We start from the raw sequence: 22,832 nt of genomic DNA on the forward strand, positions 1-22,832 counted from the left end.
AGGGTTCCTGCAGCAATTCCAGATTTTGATTTTGCACCTCTGCCAAAAACAGACAATTGTTTACAAAACCAAAAAATGGCTCTTTTGGTTTAACCACACTGTTTGGGATTCAAAGGCTGAAATACATCAGCTTTGCGAAACGTGCTCCCAGGCAGAACGGGGCTGTGTGGGGCTGGGCCTGTTGGTGGGTGCCTCATTTGGAGGGATGCAACAATTTTAATGTTAACACCGTGCCTCGCAGCCTGCAGCTAAGCTTTGGAGTTAATCAATGGCTCCTTACGAACCACTGGTACAAAGCCTTCGCTGTGCATGCCCTGGGCTGCCTGAGGAAGTGTCTGCAGCTCTGGTTTTGCTTCTGTTTAAGAGCAAGATCTCTGATCCAGGCTTTGCTCTCAAGCTGCTGTGTGCAGCGTTGCTTGTGGCGTTTGCTGGTAGCGGAGGATTTCTTCTTCTTTTTCCTTTTCTTTTTCTTTTCCACCACCACTGCTCCCCTTGGCTCCACTTACCACGCAAAGAGAATTCCAATGATTCATTTGCTGTTTCCTGGGGATTTGGGCACCTGGTGTGCGGTGCTTTGGGGCATCCCCAGGGTCGTGCAGCTGCCCTGGGGCCTGGTGCTGGATGTGGGCCCTGAGCTGAGGTGGGAAGGGGGAGGTGGGACCTGCTGATGGTGACGTGGAGAGGTTGTGTGTCCCACAGCATCCTGCATTGTAGGAGGGGAATGGGGCAGGAAGCTCCATCTCACTGAGCTGCTGGGTTTGCCACTCTCCATCCCTGTGTGGGACATCTCTGGGGGCCCCCATGCAGGATCAGGACCCTCCGGCCACCCAGCTGGGACCTCGGCCCAGTGCTGGCTCTGGGGACGGGCTGCAAACCCAAGCAGCCAGCTGCACGGGGAGCTCAGGGAGCTGCAGCTCCTGCAAACCCTTCAGCCACCTAATTATTACACCTGGGTCAACTTAACGAGCCCGCGGGGCTGATGGAGGGGAGCCACCCAGGCTGCGAGCTGCTGCTTTTGGTCCAGCCCCAGCGAGGCACCTGCCATGTGCAGCTGGGCTGCCCCAATGGCCCCAGGGGCTGTAACATCACCGCAGGGCCCTGGGGCTGGGATTTCTCCTCGTGGCAGGCTCCCCGTGCCAGCAGCACCGACCACCCACCCCCCAGCAACCTGAGCGAGGGCGATGGTTGCCCTGGAGCAGGTGGGAGTTATCGACATCAGTGTGAGTTGTCACCCCCACGCCTCACTCCTGAGCCTCTGCCAGGGCTGGAAGGGATATTAGTTTATCTCCTGATAGCACAGAATATTCCCTTGGCTGCCGAGCGAGCTCCCTTATCGCCCCGCTCATTTCCTATCCAGCGCGAGGGCTGCGATGAGGAGCTGTGGTCCCTGGCCTGGCCCCAGAGGCTGGGGGAGGCCTCAGGAGCCTTGTGTGAGGCTCGGGCTGAAGGACTGCAAACGTGCGGGGCAGTGGGGGCAGTGGGACAGCCCCTCCCTCCCCCAGGTGACAGCACTGAGGGACTGGCTGCCCAGAAGGACACTCTGCTGAACGCTGCCTCGCGCCCACCCGTGTCCTGCATGAGCCGTGCACCGTCTGTTCCTACCCCTCAAGGGCAGCCCAACAGCCCCCAGCAGCAGGGAAATGCCCCCCACGTTCAGAAAGTTGGCATTTCTAATGCAAAGCTGCCCCCCAGCCCCTCTTGTATGGGCGGGGAGGTGGAAGGGAGGAAACGCAGGCAGCAAACGGGTCCCAGCTGTGTCGCACCCTCACCAGTATGAGCTCAGCACCAGCAAAGCTGCCCAACCATGGGGGGCTGCTATGAAACTCTGACCACTCTGGGGCCTGCAGGTCCCTGAGGGGAAGGCCCTGGCCTTGGCCTTTGCCCCCTCCCAGGGATTCCTGGGTCTGGGGTATTCTCGCCCTAAGGCTGCTACCCCCGTTATCGAGCCCCACGTTTGGCTGGGACAAAATTCATCCTTAGAGCAAACCTCCCCAGCTGACCCGCTAGGAGTAGGGCATCACCGAAGGAAGCCAAGGTTTTGTTTAAATCCTTGGAGCTCTGCTATCTAACAAGAATGACAAGAGATTACATTACGACAAGGGCCGGCTATTTTAAGAGGGAGCCATTTGCCAACTTTCCTGCAGAAGTCTTTAATGCTGCTGCAGGAATAGAAAGCGTTGGACACATATGGATCCTACACGCCCAGTTAACCACCAACGATGGGTTTGCAAGAGAAATGAAATGCCTCTGAGCCCAGGCAGAGGAGGGTGCGTTTGGGCTGATTTTAAGGAGGAGGGTGGTGAGAGGGACTGGATCTGGGGCAAGGAGCTGTGGGGACTCCAAGAAGGGGGAGAAGCCCCAGCTGCGTTTAGCTTTTGGGATGTTTCTCCCATAGCATTACCAGCTGGCCCTCTTTAGATGCAAATTAATTCTCATCCCACCCTGCTGCCACCCTCCTGGGGATGCTTTTAAATAGAGGTGCTGGGGGAGCTGCTTCTTGTTGCGTGGTGGTGGCTGGTCCAGGCTGGGCTCTGCTCTGGGAGTGTGGGGTCTGTGGGAAGCCCTACGGCTGAACTAGAGGTAAGATGAGGATGTGCAGTGCTGATACGGTGAAAAAGATGCAGATTCGAGGCTAGGAGTCATTTTTGCTCATGGGTTGCCGGCTGCATCATGTGCATCCATTGGGAGCACCGGTAGGTGGGTGGCTGGAGCCCACCGTGCTGGGGATGGAAAGCACCCGATTATGGGCTGCCTCCGTCCTGTGGAGGAGCCTCCTTCTGTATCCTCTGAGCAAGGCTGATTTAAAGGGTGATGTATCTGTCTGTTGTCTGTAATGAGTTGTTTTTTTTTTTTTTAAACAATAAATAAATAAGAAATCAGCAGTCTTTGCCTGAAAAAGGCAAAGCAATAAGCGAGAAATCACTGAGGTTTTTTTATTCCTTTTATTTTTATAAGATATAGCAGAAATGAAATAATTGTGATGGTTAAACAATAAACGCCTTCTGTGTGGCTGACTTTTATTAGATAAGTCCTACATCAGTGGGACTTCATATTTTAGAGTGGACAGAAGATATTCCACCTGAGCAGCAGCAATTAGTGCACTTGGCTTTGTTGCTGTGCTCTGTAAATATAATTCGGAGCAGCAGCTAAGCAGATAAGCTTTACCCAGACATAATAAGATGAACATCCTTCTCCTCTGCCTCTGCCGGGATGAGAATTTCTCTCTAGTTGTGCATCTGCTGGGGGAAAATAGCTGGAATAAATTGCTGAGAAACTTGTGAGCAGCAAGCATGGACTGCAACATTAGCAAAATTGCTGTGTAAATGAGTTTTAAAAAAAAAGACTTGGGAGGGTGTTCTCATTTATACCTCGAGCATCCCTTTGAGACAGACTGGGGCAGGGAGAGGCCTGGGGAGCTGTGTGGCTGCAGGGGCAGCGGGTGATGTCCTTGCCTCAGCCCCCCCCAGTAAAAGGGGGTTGGGGGGGGGTCCTTTGTCATCACAAGGCCCTGCTGCTGGGTTTGGGTTCATAAAAGCCAAGGCTTTGGGGCCAAACTCCTGGAGAGGCTGGGATTGAAAGAGGAAGTTTGGTGACATTGGGGTCCAAGAGGACCAAGTGTGATGTTTTGTTTTGTTTTGTTTTTAAAACTAGCCTTGAAAGCATACCCCAATTGTGTGGGTTGGAATACATATGTATGTATTTTTCTTCACCTCCCAAAATATTATTGCAAACTTCATCAGCTTCTCACAGAGAAGGGAACACCAAATTCTCTGAACTTCCCATCCTCGTCTCTCAATGTACCATGCCCACAGGTAGTTGTGGTGCTGATCCCCTGGGCAGGGCGTGCTCTGAGTCCCATGGGGGGGCTGCTGCATCCCCACCTCCGTGGTTCCCTGCGGGCTGCTGCCCTGGGCACCTTGGGGGGCTCCAGAGGGCTGCCCTGGCGGGACCCCCAGTACCAGCACCTGCCCTTACAGGTGAGCAGCCTTCCCACCTGCTATGACATCTGCTTCAGGGCTGCTCTAGGTGCTTCTTCTATGCAGAGCTCCAGTTTATACGGACTGATGCACCTCTTGCTCTGCAGAAGCACGGCCCTTGTGCCTGGATGATGACAGCCCCTGCCCTGCCAGCAGGTGCTTGCCAGACCCACTGCTCCTGCAGGGCCGTGCTCGCTGCCCCTCATCTGCCCTGGCTCTGCGTAGAAAGCTTTCCTTTGGTAAGAAGGCATGTTGTTCCAGATGCGGGCTCAAGGTTTGAATAAAGCTCCACAATTAAATTACAATAGCTATTAAAAAGAAAGAGCAGGACTCTAATTCTCCCTGTGCTCTGAGCATCCGGTTTCTTTAAACAAAAAATTGAAACCCCTGGGGAGGGCAGTCAGGAACTGGTTACCTAAGGCACGCGAAGCCACTGAGCTGACTTCTCTGTGCACGTCCTTGGAAGTCACGGCAGGCAGCGGGGCTTTGTGCTGAGGAGAGCAAATGCATCCTGCAAAGTGCTGCAGTGGGAGACCTGGCTGGTGCTCGAGGTGCTGGGAGAAGCCCTGGTGTTCAGGGGGGGCAAGGGGAGCTGTCTCTGCTGGGACAGTGCTTTGTGCTGGCTTGGATGGGCTGCCCAGAGAGGTTGTGGTGTCACCTCCTTGGGGACCTTCAGGGGCCACCTGGTTGTGGTGCTGGGCACCCTGCTTGGGGTGGCACAGCGGGAGAAGGAGTTGGGCCAGTGGGACCTGAAGGGCCTCCAGCCTCAGCTGTGCTGTGAAAAGAGAGGAGGATGAAGAATGGGATGGGAATTTGGGGCCAGCACTGCCAGGTAATGCTGTATTGCACAGTGATGTACAACAGATCCCACAGCGCTCTTCTCAAATTACGTGCAGGAAAACCACCAGGCCAGGACCCGGCGTTGGTTAAGCTCTGATTTCCCCAACCTTCCTGCGTGGCAAGGAAGCAGCAGCTGCCAGATGGAGGCACCAGGGAAGCTCCTGGTGCTGAGCCCTTGGTGTCATTGCTGCCCCATGGACCAGCCTGAAGGGGATGCAGTGCCCAGTCCGACCAGTGCTGGGCAGGGGATGGGGACAGCAAAGGGGTCACCAGGAGCTGCTGCCTCCCTGCGCCGCGGGGGAGGCGATGAGCCAGACCCGAAACGTTACGTTTCTCTGGAACAACAGTTTTGCTGCATATTGGATTCTGTTAAAGGAATTCAATTTAGAAAACATTATGCCGGGGAGAGGAGGAGAAGGGCAAAACATTATGGCTAAATAATTTCAATTAACCATTCCAGACCTTTCTTGCTAATTCAGTTGAAATAAGTGCTGCCTGCTCTACGGGGCTGCAGAAGGGAGATGGGGCAGCTCCAGCGACGTCCCTCGGCTGGTGGAAGTCAGCGTGGCTGGACTCAAGGCTGTGTTGTTCTGACCTTACCGAGCCTTCGTTCTTGAGGAAAAACAGAAAAATCTGGACTGTGAAGTAGCGCTTGGGTGCACTTCATGCAGTCAGTCCCTGCTGCCACTTAACTTGGCGCATATTAAAATTTTCGAGCTAATTCTTAGATCAGTGTAAACATCCAAGTACTGTCTGAAACCAGACAAATGATTTTGCTCAGTTCTGCTTTGGAAGAACAACCCAAAGCCAAATATGAAGCTTTACCAGAAGGTTTTGGCAATCAACCATGATTTTTGGAAGCTAGTAGGTACTCACAGCAAAAGTTAAGCTAGCTGCTCAGATTGATTATTCTTCATTGACCTTTTAGGCAGTTGCCCTTGGTATTAAGAGAGACACAGCTGGCAGGCAGGTCTCCTGACCCAGCGGTGTTTCAGTCCAGTGCTCAGGTTTGGGTGACAAATATTTGCGTATGCTGAGAATTCCTGGGATTTCAGCTTAAAAACCAAAGGAAGCTGAATACACATGACAGCATAGAAAGTGCTGTCAGGCCTTGATCTCCTTCTCTGGGCTTGTCCCAGGCTTCAGTGCCACCATTTCTCTGCCAGCTCAAATTTCTGTAGGGAACTTCTTGCCAGCCAGCTCTCATTCCTGCAGTCCCTCTCTGCGATGTCCTGAAGAAATGAGACTGACCGGTCGAAAATAGCTCTTCTCAGGGTGTTTACATCTCCCCTACTCACTTGTGTAATAAGTCTTCCTCCTGGTTGTTTTCCTTTCTTGTGCTTAATTCTTTCTTGTCCTTAATTCTGACCATGAATTCTCTGGCCCAAAGGCCACGTGGTTTTGTAAGTTCATGAACTTAGAGCACGAGTGAGCCTCAGCCTTGGTTACTGATGCGAATAACCATGGGGGATGCGGTGCAAGCTCTCAGATCTTTGTGTCCTCCTTCTACAGCCCTGTGGAAAATGCTGATTTTCTGCTTGTTCTCTTCAATCTATCAGATTTCTACTCTTCCATTTTTCCATCTTCCCATTCTTCAACCTTGGATTTGCTTTGCTCCTCTCACTTATGTGGCTTCCTCCCGTAGCTGCTTGTGAAGAAAGTTCTGGATTTACCCTTACTGGGAGTCTGGGGTTTTCTGACCCTGTGCTGCTTGGGATATGCTGGAGCTCAGTATTTAAGGACAAAATGCCACTACCTCTTTTGCAAAGAGGTTAACAAATGGCATTGGCTCCAGGGATTTTGCTCTTCTGACCCCTTAATCTCCCATCACCTGCCCCACCATCTACCCAAACCCAGATGGGTTTCCTTACAGGCTGTGCAGTTTTCTCTCCTCTGGTTTGAATGATCCAGGGCTCTTGATGCTGGTTCATGCATCTTTGCTCTGCCAGGGAGATGCAGCCTGGAAGCTGTCAAGGAGGCTCTTTCAAGAGCACTTTAAAGCAGAAATGAAGCTGGTGCCTAAAGAGTAGATAGGACTAATGAAGCTGTTTTATCTTTGCTGGCTGCATCTATATGGGGTGGGGGTAAGGGGAATCCTACTGTGTGTAGCAAACACATGTAGGGCAAAGCAGTTAATAGGATGAAAATGAAATCAATACCCAGGACTTAATTAAGAAGCTGTTTTTATTCATGTCCCAGGAGAAAGAACCCCCAGATCAGAGATGCCGAACAATTACCAGGTCGCTGTCATACACAGGCTGTGTTCTGCAGGCCACTGACAGCCCAGCAGCCTTACTGAATGTAATTTTCCACGGTCTTCAGTAGATAACGAAAGGAGAAAGCAGTGAGGGAGGAAACAAGGATGCAGTCTGGTGGGGCACCCAGCTCTGGGAGCTGCTGTTCTGAGTTACAGAGAGATTTGGGTTTAGTCTGTGCCCCCCAAGCCCTATCCGTGATGTCTGCAGGATTCCTGCAGGGAGAACATCGCCCTGGGTGAGGGGAGCGTTCGGAGGGCTTCAAGGTGGGATAAGGAGGGAACAGCAAGAGTGCATAATGCTTCTCTTGGAAGCTATGAGCTCTCTTGCAAAGGAAAATGAGCCTGATGTTTATTTCTCAGTGAAGTGAAAAATGAAGCCGTGCCTGAGAACTAATCCTCTATTAAACTGTCTGAAATAGGAACTGTAAAGACCTCAGTGAAGAGAAATATTCTAAACAGTGAATTGAGCTGCTCGGTTTTTGCGTGTTATTGGCTGTTGTAGAATCAAGAAAACAACAAATTTTTGATCAAAATAAATATGTTTTTGAGGGGGTTCTACTTGGTTATAAACAAGTGAGGCAGTTGGAATGGTTGGGAACAGGGATAGATGGAAAGTGTGCCCAGCAGTGGGAGCGTGGTGCTGGACCTGGTATTTGCAGGCTGACTTGGCAGGGGCAGGCTGGCAGTGAAACCAAGAGGAGCCGAGCTGGACACTTCCCTGCTGGTCTTTTCTACCCTTCTGGCTGGGGGCAGGGAGGTGAGAACTTAAGAGTGGGCAAAATGATTGTGCTTCTTCCAGATATTCTCCCTTGTTCAAGTGTGAATCAGTCAGAGCAAGGCTTGCGATCTTGCACGTGGATTGTTTTGCGTGCAACTCGTCCCCCACTTGTGCCCTCTGCTGCTGTTGGTATCTGAGCACAAGGTCAGGCCCTCATTAACACTTTCAGGACCCACACTTTCTACAAGGCTCGTCTGAGTGTTTTGGGGTAGAACTACCAACCTGTGTGGCTACGGCTCCCTGCCCAAGTCCTCTTCCTCCCCAGGTGCTGGGGAGCCTGTCCCTGTGGTGTCTGGGGGTGGTTGGATGGGGCTCACTGGGGCTGCTGCTCCCTCCATCCCTGCTGCCCGTGGTGGCTAGGGAGGTGTTTAGAGAAGGTCATGGTCCTGGCAGCACCGAGAGCACATGGATGTGCCATTGCCCTCTGCTTCTGCTCAGCTCAGGCTGCTAACCCAAGTGGTGATCCCACCAAGGATGCTTTGAAGCCACTGCCAGACCTCATCTCACTGCACAGGAGGTGCCACCAACCTCACTGGGCTCAAACACCCGGTGAGTCAAGTCCTGCTCCCACAGCAGCTCCCTTTTGACCCCTTCCCAGTCAAAAAGAGCGAGCTGGCTGCTGCGCACTGAGCCCTTCTGGCCCCCAGACAGCTCCTGGTCCTGCTGGTCTCAGCTCAGCTCTTGGGGGCTTTGGAAAATGGCCTCGTTGGGAGGCAAGGTGACAGCAGTGCTGGTGGCCGAGCTGACTGCCCTGCACGTTTCTGTTCCACCCCAGTGATGAGCCTTCAAGTTTTTGCTTCCTGGGAGATGTCAAGTGGGCACTGAGTCCCCATTCCCTGGCAGAGCAGCGTACCCTCCCCTGAATGCTAGCGCGCCGTAATTACTGTGTTTAACTTGTAGAGATGCCAGTACCGAGGAAGCTGGCTGTACATTTGTATTTCACAGTGGATAAATTTGAACAGTGGACACCCTCATGTGACAGGAACGTGGGGCCTCGCCTCCTCCCCATGGAAGGAGCAGAGCCTGCAGCGGTGCCGTGCTCGTGGAGGAGCGCTGAGCAGCCCCTGCTGCATCTGGTCCAAAGGTCCTGGGTCAGGTAACTGCTGAGAAGCTCTTGGGATGTTAAAGGAAACATCAAGCAGCTGGACATGAAAGGCTTATGCTGGATGCCCTGCCTCCGCTCAGCCTGCCTTCCTCAGCTGGGCATTGAGCCCCACTTGCTCCTCAGTTTTCTTTCTCCAGGAAAAGTCCAAGTTCCACAGCACATTGAGATATGGGGTACCTCCCAATGAGAGTAGGACAGTGGGGTTTGCATTTTTTTTTTTTTTCCAAATCATGAAAGATTTTCTGTAAATCTTAAAACCCTGGCCAATTTCTCTGCTTCCAGAAAGCCAAGTGATGGCCCAGGAGTGTTTTCCAGCAAGGAGCAAAAAAGCCATGAGCTCAGACCTAACTTTTTGAAATACATCTGACCTCCTTTTGAATTCCCATGGGTTTTCTTAATGACATTTTTTTTTCCCAGTCTTGCAAAGAATTTAACTTTAGTCAGGGAAAAAAGATGCAGAGCTCTGCGTTAGTCCAAGCAGTGACCTCCCAGGGAAGGAAGCAAACCAAAGCATTTGAGGGGTCATTGTCATCCTTGGTCTTGTGTGGGGCATCGCCTTCCTGCCTGCCCCTAGCTTGGAAACAGCAAATATGGGCCCTGGGTGGGTTGGATGATGCTCATCACCACGTCCTTGGTGTCACTGTCACCTCTGGGAGCTACAGCAGTGTCAGCAGGGTGGCCCCACAGCTCTCCCAGAGATGCGGAGCGCTGCAGTAAGCAGGGGCTGACGTCTCAGCAACAGGCACACAGCTCCTGAAGGTGTTCATGAGAATTCAAGGACCCTTTTTACCACCGGCATCCATTTGCTGCCAAAACTCAGGCAAGAAAAGGGGCCTCCTCGTCCTAACTCTGATTTACTTTTTTTTTTTTAACTTTATTTTTATTATTTTTTATCTGCTATTCTTGCCAGTTCTTGTGATGAGAAATTGTTAGCAGCAGTTTTTCCTCTAATTACTTTTTTTTTTTTTTGGCAATGCTGGGCCTTTTCTGCAGCACTACCCACTGAAAAGCTCGATCAGCTTTGCTACAATTAGGCACTTTCCCTCATTTATGGGTCAGTCTGTGCAGTTCAGGCACATGCAGCTGTATACAGCAGGGTTTGGAAATACCAACTCTTCAGACATCTGACTTTCCTTGTGATAAATGTTTGGTTGTGGCATGTGCTCTGTTTGCTGATTGAAATTATTTTCTCTGTAATAGAAGCTCTCAGTGTCTCTTCTAATGTGAGGAGGAATAATTAAGTCCTCTTGGTAATGCAAATAAATAATGCCATTGGAGAGTCTTGAGTGCATCATAAATCATCAGCGCTGTGTTCCTGAGATGCCACATCCTCGTGTCCTGGTGCTGAATGATTGCAGCGGGGTTTTATCATGCGTCGTGTACCGATCACCTGCCGGCCTAATGCCACCTCTAATGTCACTGCCTGAGGAGGTCGGTGATGCTGTGGTGTCCCCGAGGCAGCGGCAGTTTAAGTAACCCCTGTGTAACAGCGATGGAGCGTCTCAAAGGGTGCGACCACATTTCTTTTCCAAACAGGCCTGCGATGGAGAGATGCTGCCATTGCTCCATCTGCACTGAGGTGCAGGCACTGTAGGCCTAGTCCAGGAAAATCCAGTCCTATGTTATAATTATATGTTTATATACAAATCTATGAGCACGGGGATATTTCTAAAATATATAGCTCTTTTTTTTTTTTTTTTATTATTATTATTTGAGCCTTTGAAATCCATACTGAGCATCCGGGCATGGGATCTTTTTCCATTGTGCTTATTCCTCAAGTCATAGCCTACATGCTCTGCCCTCGGGGCAGGCCTTCTCTGGGGGTTGGAGGGGATGCTGCTGGGCCTCTGGGATGCAGCAACCCGGTGCTGAGAGCATCAGGAGCACCTTGTGGAGTGCGGTAAGGGGAAGTGCCTCATCTGCAAAGCTTCTTGCTTAGAAGTGAGCGTGTGGTTCCTTCCTGCAGCATTGTGCAGGCTTGGGTAAGTCCAGGCATGCCCGGAGATGTTCCAAACAGAGCTAGACACTTTCCTTACACCTCAAAACGTCTCTTTTTGCTTGTGTCTGTCTCCAACGACCTACAGCAGTTCTGTGGCTGGAAGCCAGCGCGTGGATGAAAACCTCGGCTCGTCCCTGTGGTTGATCATAAGGCAAAAACCTCTGCTCCCCCCTGCTGAGGGGAAACCTCTCCGTGCAAAGCACCAGTGACTTGTTGCTGCTCAGAAAAGCTGCAGGTTTTTCTGAATGAATGCTAGCAGCTTCCTTCTGCTGAGACAGCCTAGCTTGTTTAGTCTGGCCCTTCTACGGAGTCTGGCACGTGAGCGTGGAAAGCAGCTGCAGGAGCTGCTCAGTGCTGCAGGAGCACACGGGCACCCGTCTGGCATGCGGGCTGGCTTCTGCATCGCCCAGCCCTGGGAGGGATTTCCTGGGTTGTGGGGGGGAAGCTGGACCCGTCTGTGGGGATGGGAGCCCTGGTTTCCCTGAGGTCAGTGTCGCAGGAAGGAGAGTGCACAGGGGGCAGTGGGTGCTCTGCTCCTGCCTGCTCCTGGTGCTTGTGGGAATCAGCAAGGAGTGGCCAAATGTCTGGGTGTAACTCCTAAAGAGACGTCTGTTTGGTCTGAGGATGCAGAACTCAGCACCAGCCCTGAGGCCCTGCCTTGTGCTCCTGATGGAGCCATAACCAGAGCTCCCCGGAGATGTTCCCGATGCCCAGGAGAGCTGAGGTCCCTGCACTGGGCGTGTGGTTGCAAATATCCCCCAGCAATTTCCCTTGCAAATCATCCATGCCTTGAAGCATTGCATAAGCCAGAAACTGATGCTGTTCTGCAGGCTGCCATGCTGTGTGCTGGGGTTGTGCTGGCTGCTGAGCGCAGGGAGAGAGAGGAGGCAAACCCAACACTTCCCCATGAGGGATGGCCTCGCCCCTGGCTGCGGGATGGTGGCCCCAGTGGCCCTGTTGTGGCCACAGAGCAGGGCGAGAGGAGTTTCAGTTCTGTCCGTGCTGGAGCAGAGGGCGCTGGAGCCCGAGGAAAATCCCAGGACTGCAGCCAGCAGCCCTAAGGACAGATCCTGGGCTCTGTGGCAGCTTCTGCAGGATGTCTGCTTGTTGTGCTCATCGTGAGGGGCAGTTTTCCCCTCAGCGAGGCTGGTGGCTGTGGTATCAGGCTGGGCAGCGTTTTTCCTCCAAGACAGATTCCCGCCTGCTTCCCTGCAACTCTGGGTTTCCAGCCTCTTCCCGTAGCACCCTGCATCAGCTCAGAGCAGCTGGTGCTTCCTTGCCAAAGGGAACAGCACCTTAAATAAAACCCAACTGGCTGCCTGTTTGTTGTACTCAGGGCCGTCACTGGGTAGTCCTCTCAGCCCACGTGTCGGTTCTGTTACCTGAAGAAAATCTTTAGACTGCTTGTTCTTTTTTGGATGCAGTGATCTTGGCCTGCTGACTGTTTTTCTCCTGTTCTGTGACCTTTTGGGTTGGTTTTTAGGCTTTAACACGCTTCTGTTTGGCTGCAGGATGTCCCTGTTGCTCTAGCAGCAGGGGGGCTTCATCACGACAGTCCTGCACCAACAGCGTGCAGAAATGTGACCCCTGCGTGGGCCTTGGCCCTCTGCTGCTCCTGGCAAGGACACGGCCCTGCTGGGGATGGGGACAGGTCCTGCTGGTCCCCTGCTGCTGCCATGGGCACCAAGCCCTGGGGCTCAGCCTGGGTGGCTGCTTTATAGGCTCACAGTGAGCTCAGCCCCATTAGCTCAGCGATTCTCTGGCCAAAGGCACAGCAGCCCTCCCTTCCCAAAGGAGCAGTACCAGTGGGATTAGCTCTGTTCCCTGCCTGTAGCCTGGATGGGTCCCCTGGGAAAGGAGCCAATGTCCCAAGTGATTCTGTGGCCTCGTAACCCAAATGTGTCCCACCAGGGAAGAGAGGGAGCAGCCCACTGCCTCATGTAATGCTTGTGCGGTGGGGGTAAGTGATGCGTTTAAAGGATTAACTATTCCTTTCCCTTCCCTGGTCTTCTCTTTACCTTGACAGCCAACAGAGTGAGATAGAGATTGCTCTATCTTGTGTGTGACCACAAGAGATTAATTAAACGGTAAGCCCTAATTACCGAGGCTAAGGCTGGCCGATTTACCGTGCCTTGTAAAATAGCTGAATACTTAATTTACACTTGAATGTGGACATAACTTTGGCCATTAGCTGAATAAACAACGAGCACCCAAGCTAGACGGATGGGTCGGGGAAGAGGTGCCCGTTATAAATAGAGCCATCTCCTGGCACGGCGCTGCCTGCCAGCTGCCAGCAGGGTTTTCGTGGTGAGGGGGAGCTGCCCTGCAAAGCACCACCCTGCCTTGAGCCTGGGGGATTCCCTGCCTGTCAACCTTCTCCGGCTTTCAAAGCTGCTTATCAAAGTCGTTGCCATTTGCATTTCACTGCAGGTTGGGCGGAAAAAAAAAAAAAGGAAGATAGTGAAAGACATGAAACAAAAAATCCCAACTCCCAGTGCAAGGCAGTGGAAGTAGGGCATCTAGCTCCTCTTCTTTTTTTTTTTTTTTTTCTCCTGCCTTTCAATATCTGCCTTAATAACAATAATAGATTCTGAGAAGTGCAAGTTAATCTGTAGCTCCGGAGCTTTTTATTGTGTTTCTCCCTTTTTGTGTGCATTAACCTTTCAAGTCTTAGAAGGCTGCAGAGTGTACGGCTGCTTTTTTAATTCCTATTATTCTTGCTTGCTGCATGGTTCTCAATTTGGTCCTAGACAGAGTAACAGCACATCCACCCATTAACTGTGTCTCATTGAGCACTTCACCAAACCTTCGGTCTGTCTGTGAAATTTGTGTTTTATGTGTGTTGGAGGTCCCAAGTGAATTTAAGGCTTTGCTGAGCCTGAGCACTCTGCAAAGGAGGAGGGAGCATCACAGGACTCTGGAGATAACAGAAACAGGGAAAAGGTAAGCAAAGGACATCTTGATGCCTGTTTCCAGAAGGGAGAAATTCAGGGATTTGAAGGCCTTACGTGTGTTCATGTGCCCACAGTCACAGTGAGAGCCCAAAGCAAAGCCTCCCATGTCTCCTGGGTCTAGCCCAGCCACGCTGCCCATTAACCAAAGTAACTCCTGCAGCTGCTGGCTTTTCGGAAAGGGGGAGAACTGATTTCTGCCTGCATATCAGGCAACTATCTACCATCTCCTCTCAATGCTCAATTTTTAAGACAATTTCTGTCTTAAATTTCACATCTTCATATGCTTGCACTCTTTTATCTTGTGCCACATGATCTGAAGACCACATATAGGAAACTAACCCTTGTTTTTTGTTATCTGACCAGTTGTTACTAAAACCTGTTTAATTTCCTAGGTTAAAAGGTCCCTGAAAAATCACCCTGAAACTGGGAAGACCTACGATGTGAAAGGATTCAAAGATCCTCTGGGGAATGTTGAAGCAGCATTCTGCAAGGCGAAGTGATGCATGAGGTTAGTGACACTGGCGTGGTTCAGGCTTCACCTGGCTTTCCTAAATCTGTACCAAGGGATGAGGCTTAAATCCCACTTACTGCAGTTGCAGCTCTTTAGATACTGTCTCTACTCCATACTGCTTCATTCATGCATAGTGATGTCTTCTGGGAGATAAGCTTGCTCAGACAGCTGTTTCCAGCTGTTCCAGAGCAAAGGCTCTATATTAGCGTGTGAAAATACTGTAGAGGTTATCGGTTCCTCCTGCCTCTGTTCCTCCCTCAGACACACTGCACACACAAGTGCTCTGTTAAGGATAAGTGCAACTGTGGTAAGTGCAACTGGCAAATTTTTGCTGACATTAGGTGTAGAAACAGCTACTGAAGCTGCAAGTATCCGAAATCAAACTGTCATCCTCCTTGCTGTTACAATATGGACTGTCACCACAACTGCCATCCTGCATCTGGGGAAGAACAGGGTGTTCCCCTCCTTGTGCAATGTTGCATTTCAGTCCCCAAGCTCTTCAAAACCTCAGAAGACCTTGGGAGTCTGGGTTCTCCTCTGTCTTGTCCTTGGGCATCTCATGGCAAACCTGGAGCCATTTCCCTGTGTGGTCCTTATTTATTTTTCCATCTTTTCTCTTTATGCCTGAATAGTTCTGCTTCTCCATCATGGAGACGATGACAAACCCTTGGTCCTTGATCAATCTGTATGCAGTAAGAACACAGAAGATAATCCAGGCAAAGTGTGATTCATTTTGCAGTGTGATTTGACATGCACATGATGTGCTGGGAGCTTTACAAAATACACAGCAGGCATCTGTAGGGGCCAAATGCACCATGCTGCTTCCATGCAGAAAGGAACCTGGGAGCAGGTCTTCAACTTGTTCTGACCTTTGGGTAAGTGACTGATAAAATTCCTCCTTAGTAAATTTCTCTGACTTTTCTTTGCCAACCCACGTAGCTCCTGATCGGGACCAGAAGAGTCTTGGTTGCTCTTATAGTTCTTATGATGCTCCTGACTCTTGGATTTCAAGAGTGACTCTCACCCAGAGCTGGGCCTACACATTACTCTATGTCATCTGCAAAGTTGTTTTGACATCGAGATATATTGAGAAGCAACTGGGCAGATTTTCAGAAGAGCCTAAGCAGAGGCTAGACCTGAATCTTAATGAGGATTAGATGTCTAATCAGTTTTGTGCCACAGACATATATCTGCTGAAAGGCCAAGGCTCACCAAATCCTCCTCTCTGGTGACCAAGTCCTCATCTGAATTGGAGTCCATAGCCATGGAAGAGAAGGGGAGTGCTTGCTGCCTTTCCTTGCTGGCTGGTTGGTCTTGGAGACCAGTGGTGTAGAAACAGTCTTGGAAATGCCAAGGAGAATTCAAATAAGAAGCCTGATGTAAAAACAGATGAGCGCTTCCTATCCTTCATCTTGCTCAAGTCCCCCTGCTGTGAGCACCTGGGTGCCTGCAAGTGGGCTGCTTTGTTTTTTGACAAAGGAAGGAAAGTCTTGGTGGGACTTGGGCTTGGTGCAGGGACATTGTGGGCCACCGACACCAGAAGAATTCATGGACAGCCTTGTGTTACTGTGTCTTGTGATTTCAGAGCTAAGAGTTGCTACGAATTTTCTAATGTGAAGCTGACTTCCTGAGCTGCCTGCCTGGTTATCTGGCTGCTTGGGGCATGCAGCAAAGATGCCAGCAGACTTTGTTTCACTAACAGCTTCCACAGCCAAGGAATGGCTGCTGGGTTTTGTGCCATAGGTGCTAGCTTGGAGGTTTGTGCACCTTCATGCAGGGATGAGGTTACTGCCACCCAGCCACAGCCCAGGGGCTTTGCCTCATCTCCCAGCTCATGCCCTGAGCTCTGGGGGCTGGGTCTCTCTTACTCTGCATTTGTACAGCAACTAATGAACGGTAATTGGCCCCATGGCTCAGGGCGCTGTTTGTGTTGCAGACAATACCATGATGTGACACGTGCAGAAGAGGGGCTGTATCTTTGTGAGGCTTCTCTTTCCCTTTGTTCACTGTTTTATCCTGGTATTACTGATTAAAAAGTAACAATCTTTTCCACTGCCTTTCCCTTGCTGTGGTTTTTTTTTTTTTTTTTTTTTTTTTTTTTTTTGCATAGTGACATTTGGCTTCTTCTGGTAGAGTCAACTGCAACCTTTAATAATTTTCTCTACCTGCCTCACAGCAGGATCTTCCTCTAGCACAGCTGGTGCAAAATGCACATATGCAGGCAAGGAGAGAAGTCACTGACCAGGAACACCTTGGTAAGCTGCTTTTCTTGGCCTGGAGCTGCAGACCTTCCTGTGGTATGGAAGGCGATACGCAGTCTGTCATTTAACTATTTTGAGGAAATGTGCTCTTGGGAGCTGCACTATTTGGCAATGACTTGGGTCCAGGGCTCCAACATGCATGGGGTTGAAATGGCTGATCTGTTCCTCAGCCTTGCAAATTTGGAGAGGTAAATAAGAGCCCACTTACAGCTCTATGACCCCAAAGCTCACCTGCAGTTCCTACAAAATATCTCCCTTGTAGCTTGTTTGTTGGTGTGTGGCACCAGAGGGGATACTGGGGTTGTGTCCCTACTCCCCAGGACATCTATGCTCAGATCTCCGGGGCACCTCGAACTGGAAATACCCTGGAAACACCCCCGGTGATGGATCTGGACTGTCTGGGAGTCCCTGTCAGCCACTTTGCCAGGGCAGAGGGTTGTCTGAGTGTCCCAGGCCTCTGATGTGCAGGCACCTGGGCTATCCTTCCAGTGTCTTTGCCTGGTCCCAGCAAGGCAGGCTTTGCCTGGCCAGATGGAAGTGCTGCGCCGAAGCCCAGCCACCTGCCTCAGGCTCGCAGATCTGGGTGGAGGGGAAAGTCCAGGGAAATGCTTGGTTGCCTGGCAAAGCTGCTCAGGAGAGGAGGGGAGGAAGGCTCCTCGCTGAAGCCGAGGCAACCATGAGTGGTGTCATCTGCTCACCTTTGTCTTTAGGGCTTACTAGGAGGAGTTACTCATGACCGAATCCATTTTTAGAACTTGCTGTGAAATGCTCTTTGCCCTCCTGTAGTGGTAGATTATAGATGTCTGACCTGTTTTAGCGCTCCATTTTTTTTTCACTTTCTCTTAACTCCCCTGCTCTTTTCATAATCTTAAGAAGCCAAACTAAATCCAGATGCTTTCCCTTTTAAAGCTCAAATAATCCTTGCAATTGCAATCGCTTTCTTGTGTTTAAAGCTTTCAATGCTAAAGATCTGTGTGATCTCCACTATGGTGTGAATGGGGGGGCAGGGGGAAAGAAACAAACCCTGAGCATGCAGATTGAGGGAAAGGGCAAGTGGTGGTTTAACAGAACATCCCCACGCCATGCTGGCATCACTTTCTAGCTGTCACCAACACCCCCACCACTGTTGGATGACGCTGCTGCAGCACGGTGCTGGGGAGTTGGTTTGGGGGAGATGTAGAGGTTCGGTGGCTCGTGGGCTCTGGGTGGAGAGAAGGGGACAGGGAAGTCAGAGTTTTTATCTGTTTTACCTGTTTTTTGCCTGTTTTTATCTGTTGTTTACCAGACTTTTTACCAGTGCCATTTGATGCTGTGTGTTTTTATGTTTTGGACTTTTCAGTGCTGTCCCCCCCACTGCCTATCTTGTTGGACTCAGGCATAAAGAATTGTGTAAGCTGACGTGTTCAATTTTTCAGGTGCTGGTTTCTTTCAGAAGAGCTGGGGGATTATTGAAAGTGGCATTTCCCCTTCCAGTGGTTACTGACAAAAAGAGCCACATTTTTCTGCTGTGTAATGTGAGACCACAGCATATGCATGTACATGTGTTAGGTTTAGTGACCAGAAGCAGAGAAGCAAGAATTTAGACAACGAAATAGATCAGCTGGGAGGAACTTGCTTTTCAGATGAAAATATAAATCCATTAGAGCAAAACTGCAGTGAGGATGATGATGTTTTTAGGGAAAGCTGTAAGGGGGAAAGAGAAGGGCTGTGTGCTCCCTGCGTTCTCCCCTGTAAAATAAAGCAAGGGGTCCCCTGGTGGCCCAGCCATGGGGATCGGGTTGGGGTGATGCTCAGGGTGTGAAGGAGAAAATGAGAGGGAACACACCTTGGTCTGTGCCCAGGGACACTTAGGGTGCCCCAGAGATGCTGAACTGTTGGGCACTGGAACAACCTGTTGGCAGCTGGAGTGCGAGGCCTTGCTTCCCGCAGACATCAGCTTTTCCCAGTGACTCCAGCATTTGATTCAATCCACAAATCAGCAGTATTGGGCTTGGGGTAACTCCTGCTTTAAGTTCTCCAGCCCTGTGGCCTCCCAGACTGTGTGTGGAAAGGCACAGCTCGCTGACCTTGTCCCCAGGCCTGGCAGAAACCAGGTGGCCATGTCAGGGTGGCCGCTGTTGCTGTGCCCAGCCCTCGAGGCAGCAGCATGTGCTGCACCCTCCTCCCTTGCTGCTTCCTTCTACAGCTCCTTGAGTCAACGCTGCTCATGCCGGCTGCCGGTGCTGCCTCCGAGGGCATCTCCTGGCTGTGCTGCAGCACGAGGAAGCCCTTCGGATGCCAGAGGCCTGTGTAAGAAGTGGGTTTCTTCCGCAGAGTCACCCTTTTGGATGCTACCGGCCCTTATTTGTGAAAACCCTCTTGCTGTCTCCTGAAGCCAGCAGATGTTATTGCTACAGACTTGCCTCGTTGGTGGGTTGGTTTTGAACTGAGACAGCTTGGATGACTAAGGCAAAAACACATTAGCAGAGTCCAGGGTTTCCTTACTGTGGGGGAAGCGAAAATGTCCCCCTGTTGACAGCCCTGACTTCTCTTGAGGATCCTTTCTAAAAATTAATAGTTTTTATTGCTGATTTAGCCTATAAGTAGAGGAAGAGTATCCTCACCTGCTACTGCAATGACTGTTGGCGTGAGGCGCTCTGGAAGCAAGGCACAGCGAGCTCTGACTTGTGGTGGATGGGAGCAACAGAGGCTGTTGGAGTAAACAGGATTAAAGGATTTCACCCATAAATACAGGATTAAAGGTATCCAGAGCTCTGTAGGAGTCATTCAAACCAAGGGGGATGCAAAGTAAGTTGTCCAGAAGGTTCAAACCAGGCTGCGTGTGCCCAGCTCTGCACCACCTCACCTGCATGTCTGTGGACATCAGGGGGCTCGCACCTGCCTCCATCCATATCTGTCCCTGCTCCTGCGTTGGGTCTGGCTGATGAGACCCCCAGAATGAGACCCCCATTGCCCCAGACTTCTGTGGGGTACACTATTGGGGTTGGGGGGCACCCCTATTCCCCAGGGCGGGTGGGTGGGGGCATGGGTGCAGCATCCGGGCAGGGGCGCACAGGCGCAGGGGTCGCCTCCCCTGTTCCCCCCGCCTCTCCCTGTGGGTCGGGGGGCGGTGGGTTCGATTTCTCCCTCCCCCGCCGTCCCGGGGGGCGGCCGCGGTTCCGCCGTATTTAGCGGGGTGGGCGGCGGCGGCCGGGCTCCATCCTTCCCTCCCCGCCTCCCGGTGCCGGTGACTGGAGCGGGCGGAGCCGCGGCGAAGGATTGGCTCCGGGCATCACATGCGGCGGGGCCGGGCCGGGCTGAGCCGAGCCGAGCCGTGCTGTGCCGGGCTGGGCTGGGCTGGGCAGGGCACGGCGGAGCGCTCCGGCGGCGGGCACGGCAGCAGCGCGGCCCCTTTCCAGCCCCGAGCCCCGCCGGAGGCACCGCGCCCGGCCGGCACCAGCCCCGCGGCCCCGGCCATGAGGTCGGGCCGGAGACACGGCACCTGTGCGGGGAGGTGAGCGGAGCCTCGGAGCCTTTCCCTGCACCGGCAGCCCCCGGTGGCGAGAGAAGAGGAGGGGGTGTTGGAAGGGAAGGTTTTTTTTTTTTTTTTTTTTTTTTAAATCCAGCTCTATATTTTGGTGCGATCCATCCCGACCCCGCAACTGAAGCCCCCGGAGGGAGAAGTGCTGCGCGCTGTGATGCGTCTTCCTCTCGCTTCGGCTGCCAGTTTGGATTGTAGCGCCCGGCTCCGTGCACTGCGAGGATGGCTCGGTTCGGGGATGATCTGCCAACACGCTATGGAGGTGGAGGGCCAGCCGGGGCTGGAAGAGGGAGCAGCCGGCAAGGTGGCCCCCAGGCCGGCCAGAGGATGTATAAGCAGTCGATGGCTCAGAGAGCCAGGACTATGGCTCTCTACAACCCCATCCCTGTCAAACAGAACTGCTTCACAGTCAACAGATCCCTCTTCATCTTCAGTGAAGATAATGTTATACGGAAATACGCCAAGCGAATAACAGAATGGCCATATCCTTTCAGGGAGGGCGTGTGGGCATTGGGGGGGAAGGTGGGGAGGGGGTGACTGGGGGAAGAGACCCCTGTAGTCAGCTGAGGATGAGTGTCTGGTGCTAATATAGACGTGCATGTGTGATTCGGTGTGTGATGGGTGTGTGTGACATGGAGCCTGGTGTCCGACATAATGTACGGCCGTGTAGCTTGGTATTACAGAAAATTGCTTCTGTGGGAGCGGCAGAGCGTGCTTTTGACTATGCCAGGGGTGTAAGGCATACGTGAATTCTGGTGTGTATTTAGGTGTGAGATATACAGTTGCATAGATTTGCATTTCCTATGATTTCAACCAAATGCAAAGGGATCTGTGAGATTCCTGCTAATGAAACCTGATTGTTATTTCCATCTTAGAGCCTTACAACTCTTATTTCTCACTCTGAATAGAGGAAGAAACGTAAGATAAAAATGGTGACACCTTGGCATTGAAGCTGCACTGATAGTAGAGATATCGATAGCCAAGATACCTTGCAAAATCCGATTACAACCATTACAGCTGGGTTTTTAGTACATCACCTCCTGAATGCATTGGCACCAACATGAATCTTGTCAGTTTGAACTAGGTACCTCGCCTAAGCTTAGGGTGTTCTAAAACAAAAAATAAAAATAAAAAAAAAAAAAGCAAAGCTTCGTGACAGGAGGAGGCAGTAAGTGGAGAGAAGGCTCATCTGCTGTATTGTGAAAGGGGCAGATGCTTTCTGTCTCAGAACCAGCTTCTAGGCCAAGTGAGCTGCAGAGATCTTCCTTAGAAGGGGGCTCTGCTTGTAATGATGCACACGGTGGGGTTGTAAGCTGTGAGAAAGGGAAGCAGGCTCTTCTTCCAAGATTATTTGAGGTTACCAGGGAGTAGATATAGTACATGAGTGTGTGCGTGTGTGTGTGCATGTACGGGAGTGCATTACACTGGTGATCTCAAGGGAGCTGGTTGTTTGCTTTTCATTTAATATCACACACCTAATAATCCCAGCTAACATCAGCAAGGCCTCCTCCCAGCCTCCTAGCAACACTTTCAATTGCCACAGAGGCCGTTCCCTTCAGGCTTCCCCAGCTTTCACTTCCAGAGGGGCTAACAGGAAAAAAATATACCCCAGTAGAGTGAATGCACTTCCTTTCCTCCTGAACACACGCTCACACACGTATCGATCTCTCTGTCCCTGTTATAAAATCGCAGGCAGGGCTGTATTTCCTTATCCACGTCTCCTTCCCTGCGTTCAGCCTGAATAAACAAGCTCCAAAGCCCCAGTGGCAGTCGGAGCAGTGCATTTCCTGCAAGGCTGGATACGGTCTGCTCCCTGCCCAGCCCTTGGGTGCCCTCTTCATCGCTCGGCGTGGGGACGGCACCCACGGTGCTGCGGAGGCAGCCTCCTGGCAGAGCCCCCGGCCGCTCCCCGCACCGCCGTGTGCCCGGGGGGCCTGGGCAGGGGTGGCGCTGAGCGGTGCTGAGCAGGAGCTGACCATGGTGCTGAAAGGAGCTGCCCGTGGTGCTGAGCGGAGCTGTCCGTGGTGCTGAGCAGTGCCCAATGGAGCTGCCCATGGTGCCGAATTGAGCTGCCCGTGGTGCTGAGCAGTGCTGCCCGTGGTGCGGCTCCGCCCTGGGAGCTCAGGGACTTGCCACAAGCCAGGGCTGGAGGCGAGGGCAAAAGGCGCGGGGGTACCTGGTGCCGGGTTAGCTTCTGTCCTGTGGGCTCCCTTCCCTCGCACAGCTCGATGGGGTGCAGATTTGGTTCTCGTCAGGAGCAGGCGTTGTGATCTCACAGTAATTTGTGTTTTGGCCCAGCGTAGATGCTCTAAATTGAACTTTTCTAGCCCATTACTTGTTTACGCTATGCGGTCAAGTTAAACGGCAACGTTTAATGTTAATGTCTTTCTGAAAAATAATTTTTCGGGTGACATCCAGCTGTATTATTTATTCTGTGGCAGTTTAGTTTGTCATTCTCATTTAAAAATAATAATTAATAGCTTTTTGTTTCTTTTGGACCTTTTGCTTTTCTTCATCCCTGTTCCCGTACTCCTTGAGCGGCTCAGCTTTTGTGTAAGCCACTAACTCTCACAAAGAAGAGAGCCAGTTTCCTACTCTTCTTCCAGAGACACTCCAGAAAGAACTGAGGA

General features: G+C 51.6%; 1 protein-coding gene across 5 annotated transcripts in view; it reads left to right on the forward strand.

The window, feature by feature from the left end:
• Positions 1-2,483: 2,483 nt before the first annotated feature.
• Positions 2,484-22,832, forward strand: part of LOC101794161 (voltage-dependent N-type calcium channel subunit alpha-1B) — a 297,197-nt gene continuing 276,848 nt past the window's right edge. For all 5 annotated transcript variants that reach the window (XM_072025248.1, XM_072025247.1, XM_072025249.1 and 2 more), the window contains exons 1-4: positions 2,484-2,580; positions 13,805-13,899; positions 14,303-14,418; positions 20,288-20,683. In XM_072025248.1, coding sequence (XP_071881349.1) covers positions 20,425-20,683 — 259 coding nt within the window. In that variant the 5' untranslated portion in view covers positions 2,484-2,580; positions 13,805-13,899; positions 14,303-14,418; positions 20,288-20,424. The remainder of the gene's footprint in view (positions 2,581-13,804; positions 13,900-14,302; positions 14,419-20,287; positions 20,684-22,832) is intronic.

The sequence above is a fragment of the Anas platyrhynchos genome, chromosome 18 (genome assembly GCF_047663525.1).
Source record: "Anas platyrhynchos isolate ZD024472 breed Pekin duck chromosome 18, IASCAAS_PekinDuck_T2T, whole genome shotgun sequence".
Lineage (NCBI taxonomy): Eukaryota > Metazoa > Chordata > Aves > Anseriformes > Anatidae > Anas > Anas platyrhynchos.